This window comes from Sceloporus occidentalis, unplaced genomic scaffold (assembly GCF_023333645.1).
Source record: "Sceloporus occidentalis isolate IW3139 unplaced genomic scaffold, rSceOcc1.0.p SCAF_8, whole genome shotgun sequence".
Taxonomy (NCBI): domain Eukaryota; kingdom Metazoa; phylum Chordata; class Lepidosauria; order Squamata; family Phrynosomatidae; genus Sceloporus; species Sceloporus occidentalis.
Window position 1 is genome coordinate 22,089,714 of NW_028316988.1, and position 24,348 is coordinate 22,114,061.

Below are 24,348 nucleotides of genomic sequence, written 5' to 3' on the forward strand. Positions count from 1 at the left end.
GCTTCATATATTCTAAGCGAGAATAGAAACTGTTGAGTGCTACAACTTCCACCATCCATCGCCAGCACAGCAATTAGCTTATAGTTGTAAACCGCTTAGTACGGTATGAAGTGGTATATAAACGAAGCTGTTTGCGTGTGTTTTTCGTTTGTTTGTTTGAGGAATGCTGGGAACTACGGTTCAATAACATCTGGAAGAGCACACACTTCCCATCCCTGCTCCAAGTACTGTTAGGTGCAGTAATAAATTTCTGTCTGTACCGCAGGTCAAATCCTCAGCACCCAGGACAGTTCACTCTTAAACTGTTATCCAGCTTTGTAATCTGCCTTGCTCCTAAGCTTTTTGATTCCACCTCAGATCTGTAAGGTACCCACTATAGGATCTCTATATTTCTAAGTGAATGGGAAGCATTCCCCCAAAATGGGAAACTCAGCATTGTCCCTCGCATTCTGCAAATTATCTTCAGAGAACAGCAAAACTCTTCCTAGTGACACACTATTCCAAATGTGTGTATTTTTCAAGGAAATGTTGTGTTTAATTATCCTTGGGCTGCAGCCCTTGGGTCACTCAGCTTAGAAAAGTAAAAATTAATCAAAGGAAAAGCTGCACCAGCAAGCAGTACACAGAGAACTGCCACAGAGGCCACCGATCATCACTTTGGCAGCAGAACCTTGCAAGACAAGAGACAAACCAGCAGGCTCTGGAAAACCTAGGCAAAGCACCATCATCTCATTTCCCCCCACAAAAGCATCCTATCTGCAGGGCAGCAAAGTGTCCACAGAGCTGTAACAATGGTCTCCATGACCCAGAATATATAAAATGCACAATGAATGAAGGTATGAAACCATTAATGTCAAAACTAGCCCCAGGAAAGGCAAGGTATTTGTATTGGATGGGTGGCCATTAACTCACCCCTTTTGTGCCTAAAACAGTACTACACAGGTGGCTGCTCTGTCAGATCCCATAATACATGTCTAACAATAAACAGCCCAGGCTCCCCTTCCCACTCCCCCCCCCCTTTTTTTTTCTGGTATTAAGCATGGCCCCAGATGTTTATACAGCTTTTCAACATGCCAATTAAATGAATGTTTTTGGCAGTTATCAGCCAATGCTGCAGTCCTCTTTGTTCTGCAATGCCTAGAGACAAGAGCCTAAGTTAAGAAGTTCTGTCATTATTGTAAGGCAATCTCCTGCTGGAAGTCTCCATTATAAAAATGTGTCACCCTGCCGAGCAAAGCCCTGCAGGAATTGGCTTCCCACACTACATACCATGCATCTCTACCCTTTCATGCTGAGAAAATTCCCTGCCCCTCTTTAATAATCTCAATCTTTTGTTTTTTTCAGCTGTTGAAGCAAGGAATATTTTATTTAAATTATTTAGTTGACTGGTACAAATCATCTCTAGTCATTACAGTGAAAAGGGACATGGGCATTAAGCAACTTCTTCAAGGACATATGGAAATAAAGAAATACAGTACTAATTCTAAAATGGACCTACCTGAGGAAGTAATTTCAGCTCTTTTATTAAATTCAACAAACCCAATTGGGTGATTTCTATTTGGTGGTATGAATGAGCTGGTTTCTACCCATCCTGGCAAAAGGTACAAAGTACTCTCCAAATGTCCTAAATGATCAGCTCGGTAACTTTAACTAATGGATTGCTAACTGTTATAGGATAAAGCCATTAACTGAAGAGGTGTTTATAATGTATACTTTAACAGTGTACAGGCTGTACAGCTTGCAGAGTGTATGTCCCATCATGGGATGTGGACTAAGACAGTGGGTCTCAGGTGTGGAGCAGGACCTCCAGGGAGTGTGAGAGAGTTGCACAAGGGCAGGCACAAGTTGGAGGTCCCGGTCCCCCCCTCCTCCTCCTCTCAGACTTTCTTCTGTGCTGGGGGGGAGAAGAAAGGTGAGGAGGGCACTTGGAGCAGAGGAGGAGAAGGAGCTCACTCACTCATGGCCTCTGGTGGGGCTCATCCCAAGCTGCTGCTTCTTCTTCTCCCACCCATCACTGCCCTTGTTCTCGGGATGAGACACTGCTGAAGTCTCAATCAGTGTGCCTGCTGAGTCCAGTGCACCCTAGCCACATGGAGGCTGAAGGAGAGCCAGCATCTGTGATGGTCTGACTATACCTCTTGTTGGGGAAGTCACCATCAGCTGGCTCTGGCTGGGCCCCCTTGGAGACAGTGGCTCTGCTCCTGAATGAATGGCATGTCAGACTGGCCAGTTGAGGAGAAACAGTGCAAGCACTCTACTTCCAGCAAGCTGCTGTAACATAGCATGTGCCTGGGCTCACTGCTGCCCTGTGCTGCCACCTCTACCCACCTAGTTGCCCGGCCAGCTGGGGACTCCCACTCACAGTGGAGGCTCTTGACAAGATGCTCCTGTGGTTCAGGAAAGTGTATAAGTGAGTGGACAGGGTGTTGGCCGGGTGGGGGCCAAGGAGAGATGAACAAAGACTCCTTTGGGAAGCCATTGGAGGCATCAGGATTGACAGAAAATTTGGAGGCCCTTCAGAACCATCTTCCAAGCAGCCCTGTTTCTCTGCCCCTGCCCCCCGGGACTCTCACATGTATATTCATTCTCTCTCTCACCCCCTTCACACTATTTCTCTCACATTTTTTTCTTTCACATGCTTACTCTTGCAGGGGTTCATTCACACTAATTCTCTGACCCTCTCACCGATTTCTCTGACAGAAATTTATTTCAGTCTCAAAAGGTGCTACACAGGGTTCCTTTATTTCTTTGTTTGCAACACACACAAGCTTCTCTCTGTCTCGCTCACATGCATGTGCACACATGTGCTTAGCTGCATGCCTCTTCTTGCCTGCTTTCTCCCTCACACCTTTTTAGCCAGTTAATTCTTACACACACATTCAAGTCAACATACTATGATGACGCTGGACCAAAGCCATGTAGAGACATATAACCAACACCTTGTACTGTGCCTGGAAGCTGATTGGCAGCCAGTGGAGAGCTTTTAAGATGGGTGTTATATGGTCCGACCTGGATTTGCCAGTGACCAGTCTGACTGCCATATTTTGTAATAGCTGAAGCTTCCGAACTTGGCACAAGGGTAGCTCCATGTAAAGTGCATTGTAGAAGTCAAAACGAGCGGTTACCAGAGCGTGTACCACTGTTTCTAGGTCACCCAGCTCCAGGTAACGCTACAGCTGGCGTATCAGCCAAAGCTGATAACAGGCACTCCTGGCTGTCGCATTGATCTGAGATGATAACTGAAGCGGCAAGTCTAGGAGCACCCCCAAACTGCGAACGCAGCCTTTAGGGGAAGTGTGGCCCCATCTAGGACCAGTTGGCATATCTCCACACCCGGATTCGGATTCCCTATGGCGAGTACCTCCGTCTTACTTGAGGTTTTTTGTTTGGTTTTTAGTTGTTCTAGAATCTGAACTCTCTCTGGAAGCCAAGATGACCAAATTGAGGCTTTTGTATTTTAGACACATCATGAGGAAAAATGAATCATTAGAAAAGACAATGATGCTAGGAAAGGTGGAGGGCAGCAGGAAAAGAAGATGCATGCTTGGTGTATACCCTCTATTAAGGAGGACCCAGTCATGAGCCTACAGGACCTGGGCAGAGAGGCTAAGGACAGGGAGTCTTGGAGGCCAACTCGAGGGCAGCTAACAGTAACAAAAACTGAAGCTGTATGAGAGCTGCTGCTGCTGCTGCTGCTGCTGCTGCTGCTGCTGCTGCTAGGCAGGGGCCATGCAGGTGAGCCAGCCTTGATGTAACAGGGCTTCCAGGTTTCTTCTGCTTGCTTAAGGGGCAAGGCCACAGCTAAGGAGCAGAATGTTCCAGATTTGATCCTCACATCTCCAAGTATAACTCAGAAAGGTGGCTGTCTGAAGTTCTTCAGAGCCTCTTCCAATCAGTCTAGATCAACAACAGACAATCTTGTGCCTTCTGGATGATTTTCACTACAACTCCCACAAGCCACAGGCATCATAATGGCTGTGAATGTGGAAGATGTAGAACAAAAAACCCTGGTCTCTAGGCTGCCCACTTCTATTCTAGACAATATTCAAATGAAGGGATTGATTATTTGTTCTAAGGCACCTAACTTCATTTGTCAAACTCTCTGTATCCCACCCCACAAATCACAGAAGATGAAGCACTTCAAAAGCCTGAAAGCAAAGCAGCAAAACATGGAATCATTTTACCTTAGACCCAACTTTAATAGCCATTTGGAATGGGGGGGGGGGATTCATTTATTATACTGCATCGGCTGCTTTAAAATCAGAAAGCGGTTATTATTAATCCATCATAAAAGATGCCAGACTCAAAGGTCTTGGAAAGATTTACAAGGAAGGTGTCAAAAAGATTTTTGTTTTAGTATGACGAATATCAAATGCTGACTTAAGATAGCTGTCTTATTAAGTTCTCACACAGATTGTCTCACAAACTATTTTGTTGCAGCTTCTGCAGAATCCATCGAAACACCTTAACAGGCACTGCCTGAGGCATGCATTGGGGCAAGGACATGCAAGTTACATGCCAAGGGCAATGAGTAGATGAATAAACAAAACACAAGTTACAATCCAGAAGGGCAATAAGTAAGAACAGCCTTTAACACAACCCCAAGGAAGATGGAGCAAATGTGATTGTAAGATGTCACTCACTAACTCTCCTCAATTTTGTACTGTCATAATGAAACACAAGCATTATGAGGAATCATGCAGGTATCAAAACACCCTCGACAGATGACAGACCTCCAAAGAAGGAGACTCCATCACACTCTAAGGGAGTACACAGAAAAAGTGGGTTGTATGAGGTGCTGGATACCACTCTGGATTAATTCCTCTTTTACAACCAATAGTAACGTTTTAAGCAAAGGAAGAGAGACAATGCACATGGCTATCTATCCTGGTATTATTTCCACAGGTTCAAAAACTACTTTCTTGGACTAATATTCCTTGAGTCCTCCAGCTATCGTAGCTTTAGCTTTGGGATTTAGGGAACTGTCATCTAAAAAATTAATGCTTCCAGGTTCTTCTCATTCTTTAGCAGAGCAGGGCACTGAGGCTATATAGCTGCTTCTTACAATGTTAAAGGAACAGACAAGTGGCTAAGACAGCCTAGCAACAGAAGGAAATAGGGGCCTCCAAAAGCTTTGGGAATACAGTTCAGTCTGTCCCAGTGGTGCTTCAAAGCATCACCACCCTTCTAGACAGCTCAGGACACATTCTTGCTGAGACACAACCCAAAGATTTAACCCCGCTACAATGCCAGTTAGCAGGAATACATTTCATTTTGATTTACCTTGTTTGACCATTTATAGGCCTGAAGCAGTTGACTGTAGAGAGGTGTCTTGTCCTGCACAGGATCTAAACTCAACAGTCCACTGTTGTGAAGAGGATGGTTTTCAGATGGCTTGCCTACAAGATTACTAAGACGTTCCAATTCACTGAAATGAAAGGAAATAATGTTATTAGAATGGATTACTTAAAGAAGCGTTGGGTTTTTTAAAGCTCTTCTACAGTATTATGATTTCACAATATTCTAAAACATGCTAGAAACTGTCCTACCATATTCTACTACTGAAAATAATGACAGGTTTTTAGTCAAGAAAAAAAATATTGACTGTCCTTTAAAAAAAATTATTTTCAGTGCCTGCAATTGCAGGAAAAGGTTAGAAAATAAGCTGGAGAAATTGCTCAAGACATGAAAACTATGAAAAAACCATGAGGGAAAAGCCTGAATTCCCATTATATACACATCTTTGTATATTTCCACATAAAGGAATATTATATTTATATCACACACACACACCCCAAAGCAGGAGTGTTTACAAGGGATTGTCTTATTTTCTTCCTTACAGCTCTGGGAGCTAGATCTGGCTATGACCTGACACATTTCCCATGACCGAATAGGGATTGCAATCCAGTTTTTTCAATCTCCAATCCGAAGTTCTAACCAACTGTTTCATCACATAGTTTTTTGTGGGTTTTTGGGGCTCTGTGGCCATGTTCTAGAAGAGTTTCTTCCTGATGTTTCGCCAGCATCTGTGGCTATGGGCATCTTCAGATAATGTTTGCCTGAAAAGGATTTCGGTATATATATTGGCCTGTTACAGACTGCCAAAATAAAGCTGCATTGGGTCTCTTTGGAGGTATGCTATTTAAATGATGCATGGGTCCTAAGAGTCCGGAGGTCGCACCAAAGCCACACTCCATTCCTAAGCACTGGAGTGCAGCTTTGGTGCAGCTTCTGGATTCTTAGGATGCATGCATCATTTAAACAGCATACCTCCAAAGAGACCCAAAGCAGCTTTATTTTGGCAGTCTGTAACAGGCCATTGTGTGACCTGGAAAGGCAGGAGTGATTTGTATGTATATTGTTTTGTTGCTAATGGAAGGCCTCATGGTAGGAGGGTCGGCAAAAGAGGATTAATGTGTCTTTTGCAGACCCTCTTACCCTGAGGCCTGCCGTTAGCAACAAAACAATATACATGCATAGTTTTTTGTGGGTTTTTCGAGCTATGTGGCCATGTTCTAGAAGAGTTTCTTCCTGACGTTTCGTCAGCATCTGTGGATGGTTTCTTCAGATGCTGGCGAAACGTCAGGAAGAAACTCTTCTAGAACATGGCCACATAGCCTGAAAAACCCACAAAAAACTATGGATGCTAGCCATGAAAGCCTTCAACTTCACATGTTTCATCACACCTATTCCTGGAGAACTGATCTCCCTTGACTGAAACTATTTCATCTTATTACAAGGGAGTGCATGAAATTATAATTAAAACAGGGAAAGGAGAAGAGATGGAGATGTCTTGAGGTTAGATGTATATGAAATGAGAAGAAATGAAAAAAATGGTTCAAAATCAATGGTAGTACATGCCTAGAAATACAGCATTTCTGGAATTTTTTAAATCGGGGAAACTTTTCCCCAGTTTGTTCAAAATATGGAATTTGCAGAGACTTCTGGTCTAGGCACGAGAGAGGAGCAAAACACTACACGTTGGAGGTTACACCTGTTGTGAATTCCCCATGCATACAGCAGCATCATACAGTTGGAAGAGACCTCAAGGGCCATCAAGTCCAGCATCTTGCCATGCAGGAATACACAATCAAAGCATCCCTGACAGATGTCCATCCAGCCTCTGTTTAAAAACCTCCAAAGAAGGAGACTCCACCAAACTCCAAGGCGGCATATTCCACTGTCAAACACCTCTTACTCTCAGGAAGTTCTTTCTAATGCTGCAGTGGAATCTCTTTTCCTATAATTTGAATCCATTGCTCCAGGTCCTATTCTCCAGAGCTGCAGAAAACTAATGTGCTCCATTTTCAGACATCCCTTGTGTCCCGTGTTTATGAACACCTGAACATCCTGCCAGGGCTTGTCTGTCTCTCCAGGTTTTGGGGGTAGGGGACGACTGGACGGACGACTAAGGGATGAAACAGACAGTCGAAATGGAGTGGTATCCAGTTGCTAAGGAAGTGTGGCGTTAAACAACACACGCCTCCAAAGCAGCTGGAAGCCAAGCTGAAGACCAGAGCAAAAAGGAACTGGGATAAACTGGAGGTGCTGGTTGGTCCCTGCTCTTTCCTGCCTGTCTGCTTTGGCCCTTCGTGTCAAAACAGTTCCCCCTGGACTAGGAGAGGCATCAGAGCCTGTCACTGCCATTATCGGCTTCACATGCAGCAGTGAGGAATAGGAGTAAGGAGGTTTAACTCCCCATTTTGCAATTTAGGGGTACTCTTGGACTCAGCTTTGAACCTGGAGGCCCAGGCCTCTGCTGTGACCAGGAGTGCTTTCGCGCATTTAAAACTTGTGCGCCAGCTCCTGCGCCCATTCCTTCAGAAGCCAGATCTGCCAGAGCAATTTCATGGTCAACTTCTTTCAGATGTTGGCCATAGAGCTGCACTAGAAGAAACACTTCTCTAGGAATTTGTAAGTCCTCCAGAGCAATTCTATGTTCAACTTGTCAGCTGTTGGCCATAGAGTTGCACTGGGGGACCTAGAGGTTCCTAGAGAAAACACTTGTCTAGGCATCTGTAGGTCCTCCAGAGCAATTCTATGGTCAACTTGTCAGAGGCTGGCCATAGAGTTGCACTGGAGGACCTAGAGGTTCCTAGAGAAAACACTTGTCTAGGCATCTGTAGGTCCTCCAGAGCAATTCTATGGTCAACTTGTCAGAGGCTGGCCATAGAGTTGCACTGGGGGACCTAGAGGTTCCTAGAGAAAACACTTGTCTAGGCATCTGTAGGTCCTCCAGAGCAATTCTATGGTCAACTTGTCAGAGGCTGGCCATAGAGTTGCACTGGAGGACCTAGAGGTTCCTAGAGAAAACACTTGTCTAGGCATCTGTAGGTCCTCCAGAGCAATTCTATGGTCAACTTGTCAGAGGCTGGCCATAGAGTTGCACTGGAGGACCTAGAGGTTCCTAGAGAAAACACTTGTCTAGGCATCTGTAGGTCCTCCAGAGCAATTCTATGGTCAACTTGTCAGAGGCTGGCCATAGAGTTGCACTGGAGGACCTAGAGGTTCCTAGAGAAAACACTTGTCTAGGCATCTGTAGGTCCTCCAGAGCAATTCTATGGTCAACTTGTCAGAGGCTGGCCATAGAGTTGCACTGGAGGGCCTAGAGATTCCTAAAGAGGCACAGAACGCCCACCGTGCCTCTCGCGCATGCGCGTTCCCTCACCCTAACTCCCCCAGGCCTCCAAACTCCCACAGAGGCTTCGCGCAGGGAGAGGCCGCGCGCGCGTTGCCCCGGCAACCGCCCCCCCCACCCGCTCACCCGAGGTCCCTGTTGACGGAGTGGAGGCACTCCTGGAAGGCGAGGACGAAGCCCTTCTCGCGGCTCTCCGCGGCCTCCTTATTCCGCCGGCCGTCCTTCAGGCAGTCGAAGACGCGGGTGACGCTGGAGCGCAGCGCCTGGATGGCGGCGATGGCCTGGGCGAAGGCCTCTAGGTTGACGCCGACGCTCAGCGCTCCGTCCGCCATGGCAGGCCGCGTGGTAGTGGTCGCGGCGGCGGCGGTGGTGGCGCGAAAGCGAGGAGGCCCTTTGAGGCCGCAAAGCCGCCTGGGAAATGTAGTTCGGGGAGGAGGAATGGGCATGCGCGAGGAGGGGAGAAAATGGTTCTGCCGCAAAGCAGATGGGAAATGTAGTATCTAGAGCAGGGAGGGAAGAGAAGGCGTAATGTAGGAGGGCATTACCAATGAGAGAATGGATAATTGGGATTCAACACACAAATAAATGTGTGTGTGTGTGTGTATATACATACTATATATATAGATATAGATATAGATATTATAATATATATAATATATATAAATATATATATAATATATATTTTATTATAATATATATATTATAATATATAATATATATAAAATATATATAATATATATTATATTATACTATATATATATATATATATATATATATAAAACCATATATATATATATATATATATATGAAGCTAGTAAAAACAAAAATTAAGAGTTTAGACTTTAGAGAGGCCCTGTAATATAAATAACAGGAATTTTGAGGAGGACAAAATTAACAAAAATAGCAAAAAGCCAAATAATAATAATAATTATTATAATAAAATTTATTTATAGCCTGCCTCCCCCAAAAGGATCGAGGCGGGTTACAACAATAAAGAAAGAAATCAGCAATATGTACACATCCCTCCATATTTGCAGATTTGATATTTGTGGATTTGATTATTCGCAGATTTGGTTACTATGTCCTCTCTAGGAATATCTAGGTCCTCCAGTGCATCTCTATGGTCAACTTTAACTAAAAGTTGCCCTGAAAGGCCTAGAGATTCCTAGAGAAGACACTCTACTAGGCATCTGTAGCACCTCCAGCTGCAGTTAATGAGGTAAAATATAGTAATGCAAAGGTGAAAGGGAGGATGAAGAGTTAATAATGAGGCTTCTTGGGGGTGAGATCACAGTTCACTTTTAAGTTTCGCTTTCGCTGGAAATCACAACAAAGGCATACCCTAAAAGGAGATCTGTAAATAATGGTAAGGGGAGATTTGAGTAGGTGGGAAACGTAAACAGAGGCGGAGATAATGTATTCATTTTGCACATTTGTGATTTGTGATATATTTTGATGCCTTGGAGGTGGGGAAAATGCTTCCAGGGAAAAGGGTTAAAAACTGGCTGTGTCAAAGTTTGGTCTCTGCCTGCATGCCTTGGACAGCCCTTCTTCTTGCAAGATCGGTAACTAATAAATCGGAATTGCTGCTTCACTTGTTTTGCCCTGATTTCATTTGCTACTTTGGTACTTAGAAAACTGAAACCCACAGCCAGTAAAACCTAAAAACACGTGTATAAATTCATTTCATATGATTTGCGGCTATATTACACATACTGGATTTTATTAGGTTGTTGTTGTGTGCCTTCACGCCCCTTCTGACTTTTCAAAACCCATTGGGTATCCTTGGGCAAGAAGTCACACTCTCTCAGCCTCTGGGGATGGCAATGACAACCCTCCTCTGAACAAATCTTGCTAAGAAAATAATAGAACCTATCATGGGTTTTTTCCTGGCAAGATTTGTTCTGAGGAAGTTTGCCTTTGCTTTCCTCTGAGGCTGAGAGAGTGTGACTTGTCCAAAGTCACCCAGTTTTCCCATTTGCTCTCTCTCATCCTCCTGCTTCTTCCTCAACCCAAACTGTACACTTTTAGCTTCGACCCAGATCCTCATTTCCTTCCCGTACTTCCATCAGAAAACACACGCGCACAAGAAGGAGGAAATGAAAACGCAGCTGCCAAATTGCAGCGGTTGTTGTTGGTTTGAGACAAATTTGCTTTGAGAAGGCAGGCTGCCAAGGTTTGCCAGTTTCAAAATGGTAGCTGCCATCTTCCACATGTGCAGTGGACCCTCAAATATATCCTCAAGTAGGAATCTGTCACACTACCACAATTGGAAGAGGCCCCAGGTTCAACTCCCTGCCATGCAGGAATACCAGTCAAAGCAAGTTTACTCCCTTCTTAATATGGCCCATAGAATCATAGAATTGGAAGAGCTCAAGGGCCATAAAATCCAACTCTGCCTTCATTCAAATGTTTAAACATGGCTATCATGCCACCTCTTAACCTTCTCTTCTCTGTAAACGTACCCAGTTTCCTAAGTCGCTCCTCATAGGCCACAGCACCGAAATTATTTAGAGGGGTTCCGTGGTGAAGAAAAGATTGAGACTTACTCCTTTAAAGTGTTTAGGCTCTTCTTTCTTAGGATGTGCTAATTTTGTCCATATAACTTATCCTCACTGTGTTTATTTTTAGATCTTTTTCCTGGAGAATGGCTTTATTCCCTTTTCTTCTGTGCTTCTCCGCAGAAAAACTTTACAACATGGTGAGGGTATAAAAAGTGCTGACACTCATCATCTGTTTTACATAATACCCTTGAGAACCAGGCTGTCGTTATTCCATCTGTTGTCTTTTAACGTAAGACTTTTAGAAATCAAAGATACTCGGGGTTTGTCAATGTTGAAGCTTTACAAGGTCCAGTGACAACCTGATTCCAGTTTAACCGGGACCTGATCTGACCTGGCCTGTACAAATTTCAGGTGAAATTGCTAGAGACACTGCTAAAAGCTGTCTTTGGAAGCTTCTGTATAAAGCTTCCGAGAGGACATTTCCTACAAATTGCAATAAGATGCAAAGATTTAAAACTAAACATATTTCATGAGATTTGGCCATGATAATGGTCTTTGATATTTAACAGGGCTGAGAGCCAATGTGCTATAATGGGGACCAGAGTTCAAGTCTCTGCTCAGCCACGGAAACCTATTGGGTGAACTTGGGCAAGGCCCCCCTCTCTCAACCTCAGAGGAAGACAAAGGCAAACAAATCTTGCAAAGAAACTTCTAGGGTAAGATTGCCTTAGAGTCACCACAAATTGGAAATGGCTTGAAAGCCTCCAACATTTAAAAGGGCTATCAGTAGGCAAAGCGAAGAGATCACTTAAAATTATAGATTCATAGACTTGAAAAAGACCACAAGGACCATCCAGTCCAATCCCCTGGCATGCAGGAACTCACAATCAAAGCAGTCCCAACAGATGGCCATCTAGCATCTGTTAAAAGACCTCCAAAAAAGTAAACTCCACTACACTCCAAGTGGAGAGGTGACATGGTAGCCCTGTTTAAGTATTTGAATGGGTGTCATGTAAAGGCTGGAGCAAGCTTGTTTTCTGCTGCTCCAGAGAATTGAACCCAGAACAATAGATTCAATCTACAGGAAAAGAGATCCCACCTAAACATTAGGAGGAATGTCATGACAATAATTGCTGTTTGACAGTGGAACACACTCCCTTGGAGTGTGTTGAAGTCTCCCTCCTTGGGAATCTTCAAATCGAGGATGGATGGCTACCTTTTGGGTGTGCTTTGATACTGTGTTCATGCATGGCAGGAGGTTGGACTGGATGGTCCTTGTGGTCTCTTCCAACTCTATGATTCTATGAATCTATGACTGTCTTAATGCAAGATCTCACAGTCTGTCTTTACCATTCCCAGTTAGAAGGATCAGGTGGTAGGTGACAAGAAAAAAATACCTTGGGTTGAGACTCTAGAGACCTTGCTTGCAGTGTAGTGGACTTTCCATCTTTTGAGGACCTTAAACAGAAGTTGGATGGGTCCCTTTTATGTGTATTCCTGCATGGCAGGAGATTGGGCTAGATCTCTTTCATTGGAATGGACTGCCTTGGAAGTTACTAGACTCTCCTCTGGAGGTCTTTGCAGAGGTTGGATACCCACTTCTCGGTAATCTTTTTTCTGTGTGTTCTGGCAGGGACATGAACTGATGGCCCTTAAAGTCCCTTCCAGTTTTATGGTTCTGTGTTTGGGTGGTGGATAGTGGTGTAGCTAGGTAGCAGAGGCACAGTGGAACTTATTTTCCTTTCTCAGGTGGTTGTTCCTCTTATGCCTCAGTTGGGTAACCGGACTATTTGCATGGGGAGAATGCTGTACTGTGTCTCCTTTAGGCTGAAAAAGGAGATTATGGTCAGCACTGCAACACAGAAAGAAAAGAGCAAACTTTCATTCCATGCTTGCTGCAGTCTTTTTATTTATTAGCATTCCTTCCAGCTGCCCTGTTTTCATTTTCCACTGAATGCATATTAAATGCAAAATCCATATTCAGTTTTGCTCTCAGTGTGAACTTTGCATATTCACTAATTCTTGCACAGTTTGTTGTACTAGTTTTGATTTACTGGAAACCTAAGGAGAACCTATCAGAGGTTTCCTTGGCAAGTTTCTTCAGAGGGGGTTTGCTATTGCCATCTTCTGAGGCTGAGAGAGTGTGACTTGCCCAAGTGGGTTTACAGGGCTGAGTCAGGATTTGAACCCTGGTCTCCAAAGTCATAGTCCAACAGTCAAACCACTACACACACTGGCGTGGCTACTTGCACAGTTGCAGATCTCTATTTAAAATGGTAGAGGTGCTTCAGGTTTTGGACTGCGTCCTCTTCAAGGATAAGGTACAAATGCTTATTTTTATACAGTTATGCAAACCAAGTGATCCATAATTTGGGATCCAGAACAATCTGTTTTCTTTTCTAGGTCACATTTAAGTTGCCCCACTCCTGCAGCTGTATTTGCTCTATCTCCCCCCAGAAAAAAAGACAAAAAGGCTTGAGTTGGTATTTGACACTAGGACACTTGGCCAGTAGTGAATTAATATGAAATATGTAAGTTAAAAATACAGAGAATGGAAGGGAAAGTGCATAACTTTCAAATAAACAACTTGTTTCCTTATCTCTGCACACAACACACTGTCCCCAAATATTTGTTCATTTTTATCTGCAAAAATAATTGGCCGCTGCTCTGTTTCCTATGCAGTTTGCAAAGCAATATGATAGACTGCGCTAGGTTTTTGTTTCTAAAATTCCCTGAGATTCTGGGATCAAGCAGAGAATCCTATGCAGCTCTGAATGAAAGGAATATATTGTTATTCTAGACTCGGAATAATTGGTTGAAAATAGAGCTGTGGAGGCATTTGAAGAAGGGGAAAACGCAGCAGAATTCACAGATGGTTTGGAAATAAATCCAAACTGCAGTCAGTCCACTTTACATCTTTTAAAAAAAATCTAGCTGCTTTTGCTTTTCTCTTTCCCTTCAATCCAAATGTTGTTGCCTACTCCAAAACATATGTGCTTCTTTCTTTAAACTGAGATTTGTATGTGACTCATGCTCTACCTCTCTCCACATTCATACAACATTAGCTTCAAAAATCTGCACCAATGCCTATATATATATATATATACACACACACACACACACACACACACACGCACACGCACATGCACACGCACACGATATAAAAGTTGGGAAGGGGGTTCTTTTTCTGCGTATTTTCAATATGACATGCACATCTTAAGAGGCCAAAAGCTGCACCAAAGCTGTGCTCCAGTCCTTAGGACTGGAGCATGGCTTTGGCGCAGCATCCGGCCTCTTAGGATGCATGCATCATTTAAGCAGCACACCTCCAAAGTGATCCAAAGCAGCTTTATTTTGGCCTGTCTGTTCGGACCCTGAATCACAGCCTCCACACTTGCATACATTCAGACCACACTAGACTTCATTCTGCTAGTCCCCCTTCCATTCTTTTCACTTTTAGTCTTCAGTCCAAAAGTTGACTGGAGGGCCACTGTGGTATCGTAATTTAAATTTTTGATTAGGACTCTGGGAGACCAAGTGTCAATCCCATCTCAACTATGGAAACCCACTGAGTGTCCTCCGGCAATTCATATTCTCTCAGCTCAGAAGAAGGCAATGGTGGCAAACCTGCTCTGAAGAATTCTTTCCAAGAAACTCCAGTGATAGGGTTGCCATAAATTGGAAATGACAACAGCAACAAGTCCCATTTGTCAGAAACACTTGAAAGAAAACACCACCACCACCAAAAAGGGCAGAGTATGTCTAAGGCCAGGATGGGGTGGGCAGAATTATATAGTGCAGGTACACTGTTTCCTTCTTTCCCATTCTGTGTTACCACTTTTAAACAGAACGTAAATATGATGCCTAAGGTGGCCATGTTTTGCATGTTATGGACAGCAGTCCCCTCTATGAATGTGCTTTCTCCACATGCCGTGGGGAGTGGTGCGTTGCAGAGTGAGGGTGTGCATCATGTGGATGCCATGCCCTGACTCCACCCCAGACCAGCCTTTATGGCTGGTGTGTACAGCCCCATAGTCAACTTTTTTTGCTTTGCCTCTACACCCTTTTGAACATGTGCGTATTTTCTTAGCCCTGCCCACATTTGGTCTCCTACTCCACACATTGCTCAACTATGATTTACTGTAGTTCCCTTCTCATCCATCCAGTCTTTAGGGTGAACACAAACAGTCATGCCTGCCAGAATTTTGGAAGTTCTTTAACATCATTTTCCTTTACATCCTTTGTCACATGCCCCTACATTTTATCCATGAGTCGTATCAAAATCTATAATTTTGGTGCCAAAATCTGCCTTCAAGACATACATGAGGTTGACTTATACTCAAGTATATATGGTAAATGCATTTCTTTTGCAGTAAAAATGTAGTGACTGAAATACCTTTTATAGTTATGGGAGGGTGGCCATAGTAGTTAGGTATGTTCTTTACCACAAGTCAGCAGCATATAGTATTATGAGTGTTTAAAAGAATAATTATTTTAATGAGAAACTGAATAGTCACTTTTAACTTTAATGGTAACTAACTGTTTTTTAGTCTGGAACTATACAATTACGTAACTTTCCAACTTTGCTCTAAAAAGGACAAGCTATTCCACAAGTTAAGAAGGTCTATCCGTGGCATTTGTTTCCAATTAGCAAGATGCATTGGCTGCAGAAAGTAAGTAAAAACCAAAGGTTGTGTGTATGTGTGTGTTGCTTTTGTTTATTTCACCCATGTTCCTTCACAGGCATTTTCCTTGATGGAGATCAGTTCGGTTTTATTGAAGCACCTCTGAAAATTCAGAATTTGGACTGTTTACTTCCTACAGCTTGTTGAAATGTGGGTGCGAATCATTCTTATTGCACATACAAAAAGCTCTGAAGATCACATTCAACTTGGATTTGTACTGAATTCCACATTTCAATATTGCAAGGATTAACCAAATAAAAAAGCGACATCCATCTTCTGCAGGTGGCAATACAGTGGGTGGAATTCTTTCTAGTATCTAGAGATTACTTAGCATTTCGATATTGATACTTTTGTCTGTTGAAAGATTTAAGGATCACAATGTAGTGTATTCAATTAGCAAGTATTTTTCATTGTCATATTAGTGACAGTAGAGTTCATAGTCACTTGTGCCAGATTTATCTCTCGTCATATTGATTTTGTTTCTAGCTGTGCTGTTCACAGAAATTCAGCAACACTGAAAGTGAACTGGAGCCAATGGGAAGCATGTAAAGAAAGAGATGGGGATGGGGCTATTGTCTTACCTTTGGAAGCACAGTTTTTCAAACTATAGGGTTTCTGAGAGTCTTGTTAACACCCGAAACATTTCAGATACCAAGAGTCCACTGTACAATAATTCAGATAAGTGACATGGTAGCTGTGTTTAATTATTAGAAGGGATGTTGTGTAGAAGATGGAACCAGCTTGTTTCTTGCTGCTTCAGATATTAGAACACAAACCAGTGGATCAAATTACAAGAGAAGAGGTTCCATACTGTAAGAGCTGTTTGATTGCCGGGGTCCCAAGAGAGCACCCAAATTGTACTCGATAGGGAAATTGATTGAGCTCAATGGGAAGCTGCTAAAAGGCTTTGGTAAAGGAAAGACTGTTCTAAACCCAGATAAATCCAGAGGCAGTTTTCCAAATTAATTTTAGTTTATTAAAAAGGGAGTTCACACACACAGGCACACTCTTTCACGCATGCTCAAGAACTAATGTTGCAAAGGTAGTAGGTAATAGTGAATTGCAGGGTGGCTAAGAGGAAATACTTTGCCAATCTGAAACTCCGCTCCAGTTGTGGGTCACTGGGGTGAGGATGGCTTGGTAGCCGCCTGTGACATGAGGGGCTACTGAGGTATCCAGGTGAAATCAAACAGAGATTTTATCTAGCTTCAAACTAGACTGGTTTGTCATTGTATGGACACATGTATTTATAGCAAGAAACCTGTCCTGAGGGCAGTGTGGTTTTTCCAAGAGTTAAATGGTTCTTCTTCCTGATCTATAGAATTAAAGAAGGGTAGAATTCAAAAGAATCTTGCATGTCTTGACATATCTTTGACAGATGGCTTAAATATTTCCAGCAAAGGAGAACCTACTACCATCCAAGGCAGCCTGTTCCATAGTTGAACAGATCTTACTGTCAAGAGATTATGTTCTGTTCCTTTGTGGAGGTGATTCCCAACCCCACCATAACTTTGTGAACAAGGAAGAGGGAGTAGGACATAATACTGTAGGTCACAGGAAGACTTGAAAAGAGATCAAATCATGTTTTAACATCTTTAAAATGGTGTGGATTGGACAATTATCTTTAGTACTTCAGGTATAATACTTTTTAGGGCCCTGCTGGAGTATAAACTGACAAAGTTTATAAACAAATACAGCATCCAGGGAGCATGGATCAACCCTTGATGCCCCCAACGACATCCTAGGAGCTGTTATATTTCTAGTTTATTTTAATTTCCTATCTTAAGTAAAGCAGGTCATAAGCTACAACATGGATGTTTGCAGTCCTTGGGAGACTGGGTAATGGGTTGTGGCATATGTCTCCCCTATGGATTCCAATAATGCAGGAAAAGTCCCCCAGCATCCACAGCTACTGTAGTCACTGAGTTAAAAGGAGCATCTGTGCTTATGCCTCTTGGCACATGAACTCTAAAGCACAATATGTGAGCAGCCACAGAGCACGTTGCTTTCAGATGCTGCAATTGCCTCTTGGGAAGAAGGATGCTCCATAGGTTTATAGAGAGACCTCACGTGTTTTTCGGGGATTGGCAAAATTACTGGGTGGAATGTTTGTTGAGAGAGAGAACTCATAGTGGCCATTTATTATTAGTTTATTATAAAAAATTATATCACCCTTTAATAAAGATTCTAGGGCTAATTTGTACAGAAGAACCCCCCCCCAAAAATTACCGTACAAATACACAGAATCATAGAGTTGGAAGAGACCACAGGGACCATCCAGTCCAACCCCATTCTGCCATGCAGGAAATCTAAATCAAAGCATCCCACTGACAGATGGCCATCCAGCCTCTGTTTAAAGACCTCCAAAGAAGGAAATTCCTAGGAAGTGTGTTCCGCTGTCGAACAGCCCTTACTGTCAGGACGTTCCTCCTAATTTTGAGCTGGAATCAAATACAGTCAGCCCTCATGTTTTCCAGGGATTAAGGATGGAGGATCCCTGAAAAAGTGGAAAAACCATTAATATCTCTAGGTCCTCAAACTGTATTTAACACACACAAAAATATCAGTACTGGTGGGATGGTTGAAGGACATTCATCCCATCCTTGCCCTCCTGCCCGTCTGCATGAGCGAGCAAAGGAACATGCACATCCTCCTGCATTCCTACATCTCCAGTCCCATCTCCTTCTCCTCATCCAGATGAGTAAGAGAACACATGCACCTCACCATCCCCACCCACGCAGGTAATAAGCATGTCCTCCTTCCTTGTATCCCCAGGTCCCATTCCCCCACCTGTGCAAAGGTGGGAACACACTTGCAGCCATGTCCAGCCACCCCACCAGTTTTATTTCTTTCCACCCACACTGGTGTTATTGAAGTCCCTGTTAAAAGTGGTGTAGGTAACAATGGAGGCGATAGAATAATCCATGAATAATCAGCTCCCCAAATGCTTAACCCACAAATGTGGAAGGACGACTGTATCACAAATAACAGCAAGCCTAAGAGACATATGAATGAATAGAAGCACCATCTTAAAAGGGGGGGGGGACCCAATAGGCCTAAACTCAAGTGTAAAGGATATGGAAAATTAAAATAGCTTTGGTACAAAAAGAACAACTAAGTAGGCATCCGGCAGCTATCTTGGGGAAGGATTCTTCATAACTGAGGCCCCATGATGGAGGACTTTATCACATCAGGGCCTTCTACTGCTAAAATAGGATTGTTTCCAAAGCACTATACAACTGAGAGTCTTCTCTTCCCTACTGCACCTTCGGAATCTTTCTTGCATTGCAAACTTTGTTCGTACTAACAGCTTCTCAAACACAACATTTGAGATTGCCTACCCACTACAAGGAGATGCCAAAAAATTCTTGGCCTGACCAAGAAGGGGATGACCTAGAGCCATGAAACCTACATGCTATTCTACACTTTGATCCCAAAGTTTGATACATGTGACACATCATCTCTGCTTCTCCTATCACCTCTGAGTCATTTGAGTCATCCTTCCTTTCAAACTCTTTAAAATTTGGAGACAGGAAATAGTAAGATGGTACAAAATCTAGTGAGTAGAGTGGATGGCCTACACACTCAAATTCTTCAAAACATCCATCAGCCCTGTGAGCAGGTTCATTGTCCTGCAAAAAGAGAACAACTTTCTGTGGCTTCTCTTACCATTTTACCTTCGATGCCTGCTTTAATCATCACAGCAAGTTAGTGTAGTGTTCTGCATTTAAAATTGTAATTGTAGTAGAGTGCTAAGGTATTTCAAAGCAGAGGTTATCATGTTCCACTGAAAAATGCCTTTTCTGCAAGGATAAATAATTAAACTGCCTTCTTAACCTTGGCCCTAACCAAATGGGCAGGATAGTATGTGCCAAGCTGTGCTATCCTAACCCAGTTCAGTCCCTGGGCTGGCACACCAATGACCATGAGTTTACACCCACCCAACACTGTGCCATAGGCCTGCTACTGCTGTGCGCACCATACCTGCCTCTGCCTTCACATCTGGTGAGAAGACCCCTGTCGTCACCAGTAAGGGTGGCAATAAGGTTTCTGTCATGGCTAGGCATCCCCTTTCTACATCAGAGGATGTGACAGAGGTCATCTCACCAGACGCAACGGTGGAGGCAGGTACAGGACGTACAAAGTCATTCAGTCTGTATATCATTTCATAGTAACTGGTTCCATTTTTCTAGTGGATATAAGACTATCTACTCTGTGACATTTTTGAGAGATCTTTTATAGATATGTTTTACTGTTACAGCCACCAAATTGCAGTTAGCCCTCCACATTTGCGGCTTTGACTTTTGCAGCTTTGATTATTCACAGATTTGATTAATATGTTCTCTCTAGGAATCTCTAGGTCCTCTGGCGTGACTCTGTGGCCAACGTTTACCAAACACTGCACTGGAAGACCTAGAGATTCCTAGAGTGAACACTTGTCCAGGCATTTATAGCAGAATTGTATGGTCAATGTCTGGCATATGTTGACCATAGAGTTGCACTGGAGGAACGAGAGATTTCTAGAAAGGTTCCTTTCAGGTTTTAAAAAACTGTGTTTTTTCAATCTGCAGTTTTCCCACATTCATAGGAGTCCTGCATCCCTATCCCTAGTGAATGTGGAGGTCCCACTCTGTATTGTTCTGTGCTAGAAATGCTATCTTGCACTATCACTAAGAGATATACTTTTTAATATCTTTATGTCTGTTTCTACTTACATGAGTTGCCATAAATTAGAAATTATTTCAAGGCACATAATCAAAGACAACAAAGTCAGCCATTGCCTCCTGTAATAGCAAACTCAGGTAGTGAATACTGACTGGTGACAGAAAGGGATCTCCAACAAGACCAGTGAGAAACAATGAGGAATTAGCATGCTCATATACAGGAGGGAGGTTTTGCAGAAGCGGAAAGCTCTGAAATCAATAAAGATAAAGAGATGACAAGTCATCATTGCCGCCACCACTGAGCATAATGGTCACCATGAATGTGGAACAATGTTAAAAAACAACAGTAACAGGGGTAAGGGAGCGGAGTGGCCGAGAGAAGGGGTGAACTTGTTTTTGCAGGATAAACTGCGCCATAATGTTGAAGATCCCATTTGTAATTTCTTGTGAGAATACAAAGCCAAAATAGTTTGTTCCCCATATGGTCTAGTTAGAAATATAATCTAAAATGTATTTTGAAAGGTTTGGTAAAGAGTTACTTAGGAAACAGGCATTTTAAAATAAATGCAGAATATTTCAGTGTGATTTGGAGTCACCAGTGAGAACGTGCTCCGATGAGCTAATGCTCCCAAATTACACAAGCCTGGATGAACACTTTGCCACTTGGTGCCGCACAAGGGAGAAGGCGGCGTGTGGGCAGCTTTTTGGGCAAAGTCCAAGAAGGTCCTATTCGGCTTCGGGCTGTAATTAAGCTCAGCACTTGATGCATTCAAACAAATAGTATTTCACACTCCAGGACAGACGGGGTGAGGAGAGAAATTATTTAATTACTTCAGTAGTTAAGGACAATTTTATTTTAGAAATCCTCTGCCCACCAAAAGACACAAACATACACACACCTGCTTTTGCTATCTGTATAATCCCTGGAGCACATTAATGCCTCAAGATCATTGCTTCCACCAGACTGTAAGAATGTTTTAGGATAGGAGTTAGAGAGAAAGGCTGCAGGTGAGGATTCAGGCACATGCTCTTGCATAGGGAAAGTCCCAGGTGCAATCTCTGCTAATTCCAGGTAGGGCTGGGGATATTCTTTTTCAATATCCTGGAGATCTATTGACACTAGATGTTATCACACATGAGAAATTTTTCTTAGGCCTGTTACAGACTGCCAAAATAAAGCTGCTTCGGGTCTCTTTGGAGGTATGCTATTTAAATGATGCCTGGGTCCTAAGAGTCCGGAGGTCGTGCCAAAGCCACACTCCATTCCTAAGCACTAGAGTGCAGCTTTGGTGCAGCTTCCGGATTCTTAGGATGCATGCATCATTTAAACAGCATACCTCCAAAGAGACCCGAAGCAGCTTTATTTTGGCAGTCTGTAACAGGCCTATATTTCGAATGAAAAGAAAGTGTTTAGCAAATTTACGTGAATGCGAACTGCATTCGAACTGGCTTCACATTGCCCGAATTTGCGTGTGATCACCTCTCATGCAATAACGTGAAACCCCATGATTGTGTTTGGACTGTGAGGTCCAAGCATACAATGGCTCAGCTGTCACTGGAGGGATTCAGTAAAGGAAGGCACAATGTGACTGTGTGCAGAAATCACAAAGATGCACTGAACCCAAAAAAATTCATTTTTGAAAAATTGCTGCATAAGTGCGGCTGGGATCTGAGCTGCATACAAGTTGCATTCGCCCGGCCAACAGTGAGTGTAATAACACCCAGTTTTATAGTTAAATGCGCCTTTCTCCCGTTGGGGATAAAGAGCTTTAAAAGCAATGCAATAATCTGCTGAAACAGGTCAAGAGAGGGGCAGTTTTAGAACTTTATCACATGAGGCAGTAAATTGCAACTGGAGCATGATGATTGTGTTACCACATGATCTCAGCCCTCTTCTGTTGCTCTTCTGGCGGGAGACAGTTTGGAAAGCGTGTCTTTTCGTTGACACAAACGTTCCATCAATGACTTCCTTTCCTGTCACTGTTCCGCTACTCTTTGCAATGCAATACTTTACTTTTGGGTGGCCAGTGGGCAGGCTTTACGTTAGGTGGCCTTTGCTTACCAGTGATCAGGGGAGGGGCAGAAATAGAAGGATGGATATTTCCATTTGATTTCCTTTCAATTGGCAAAGTAATGGAGAAACTGTTTTTAAAAATCCCTTTATAGAAAAAAAAGCCCATTGGCAAAATGACTGCCCGCCTCCAATCAGGGTTTGGCAGAGAAGTCAAGAAGGGAAAACTTTGCTCACTGATCCCTTCTCCTTTTCCAGCTTAGTAGCACAGTTCTAGAGTCTCTGTCTCTCATACACACACTCACACGGAAATGTAAGTGGGAAAGATTTGCCATTTTAAAAGCATTTCTTTCATTACCCCAATGTTTTTGCCGCTGAGCTTTAGGCTAGATTAATTGCTGGCAGATTAATCACGACTTTAGCTGCTGGCTTTCTTCTGCCAGCAATTAATCAAGTCTATCTTGAATCTGGAAGGTAAATAACGTCTTTTTAAACTGAAGACTGTTTTGATTTCATTTCATATTTCTGTGTGTTTGTGGGCATGTGTGCCAAATGAGGAGGGAAAGGGAGGGATAATGTTTTAGGGGAGATAAGAAAGGGTGCTGAAACGTTCTTGGCCTGATTTGTTTCCCAAAACCTGAGTGTGATTTTGTCATTGTAGCTTGAAAGAGTGTTCCTTTGTATTGTAAACTGCAAATTTGCAGGATCGTAGATCTAATATGAGATTTCCCTCCCTCCCAGGTCACTGATAGAATAATGCCAATGAAAAGTCTGGAATTTTCAAGTGTTGAACTGTGGGCCGTCGTCATGTGGTTCCTGTCCCTGCTGAAGAAAACTCCAGGAGCGCATGGTGACATTGAGTGACAAGTACCAGGCATACTCCACTGTGAAGAAGTGATGTGCCAACTTTCAGCATGGATATATTGAGACCAAAGATGCAGTAAGGTCTGGAAAGCCTCCAGCAGTGCCAACTCTTGAAATTCTTGAGTGTGTTCATGACCTTATTTTGGCAGATCAGTAAATCTCAGCTAAAACAATTGCTGAGACACTAGAGCTACCCCAGGAACACGTTGGTTTTATAATTAATGAGCATTTGGCTATGACTCTTACAGCAACCATTAGTTTATGCTACCATTACGATACACAGACTTCTTACTTTTGCATCTTTCATAAATTCTAACCAAAACCTATTTAGTGTTTTATATGTTATTTCCCACTTTCATTCATTGACCAACACCAGCCTTTCTGATTTTTTCCCTAAATGTTCTCTTCCTTGGTCATTTGAAACACTGCAAGCTTTCCACTCCCAAAATACAGAGCAAGTTATTTCCACTCTTATGCCCACAACAATCCAGTATTCCTTGTGTTATCTTTTAAGAAGCAGATATTGCCTCTTACAATAAAGATGTAAATGGAAACTTTTCATGAATATAATCCAAAGTGATCCATTCCTACTTTATTTCTCTTGGAATGGCACTCCATCCAACTGATGAGATCCACATTTAATAAACTAACAACTGTTCCCTTGTCAGATCCAAAGTTGGAGACCAAGCTTTATTTTTAATTTGGATGAAAATAAAAGTATGGTGCTACGCTGTGTGCCTTCAAGTTGTTTCCAAGGCAAGGGTATTCTTGGCAAGGTTTGTTCAGAGGAGGTTTGCTGTTGTCTTCCCCTGAGGCTCAGTGAGTGTGACTTGCCCAAAGTCACCCAGTGGATTTCATGGCCAATTGGGAATTGAACCATGGTCTCCAGAGTCATAGTCCGATGCCCCAGCCATTATATACCCCAGTATGGTATATAATCTTACCATACCTTACATTTCAAAAATTCATTTTATAATGATGC

The 24,348-nt window shown here is 42.9% G+C and overlaps 1 protein-coding gene and 1 long non-coding RNA gene across 5 annotated transcripts in view; one reads left to right on the forward strand and one right to left on the reverse strand.

The window, feature by feature from the left end:
- Positions 1–9,050, reverse strand: part of LOC149308179 (mediator of RNA polymerase II transcription subunit 27-like) — a 105,016-nt gene extending 95,966 nt beyond the window's left edge. For all 3 annotated transcript variants that reach the window (XR_016282132.1, XM_089535258.1, XM_089535257.1), the window contains exons 1-2: positions 8,765–9,050; positions 5,284–5,428 (exon numbers count right to left, since the gene is read on the reverse strand). Coding sequence is in view for 2 of the 3 variants with exons in the window: in XM_089535258.1 (XP_089391384.1) it covers positions 5,284–5,428; positions 8,765–8,970 (351 nt within the window). In the remaining variant the exon portion in view is untranslated. The remainder of the gene's footprint in view (positions 1–5,283; positions 5,429–8,764) is intronic.
- Positions 9,051–9,465: 415 nt separating this feature from the next.
- On the forward strand, positions 9,466–23,851 carry LOC149308180 (uncharacterized). Of its 2 annotated transcripts, none has more exons than XR_016282220.1 (3): positions 9,466–11,431; positions 15,739–15,815; positions 23,244–23,851. It is a non-coding gene; the product is annotated as an uncharacterized LOC149308180 (long non-coding RNA). The 2 variants fall into 2 exon arrangements; XR_016282219.1 differs by having other exon boundaries at positions 9,466–11,339.
- The last annotated feature ends 497 nt before the right edge of the window (positions 23,852–24,348 follow it).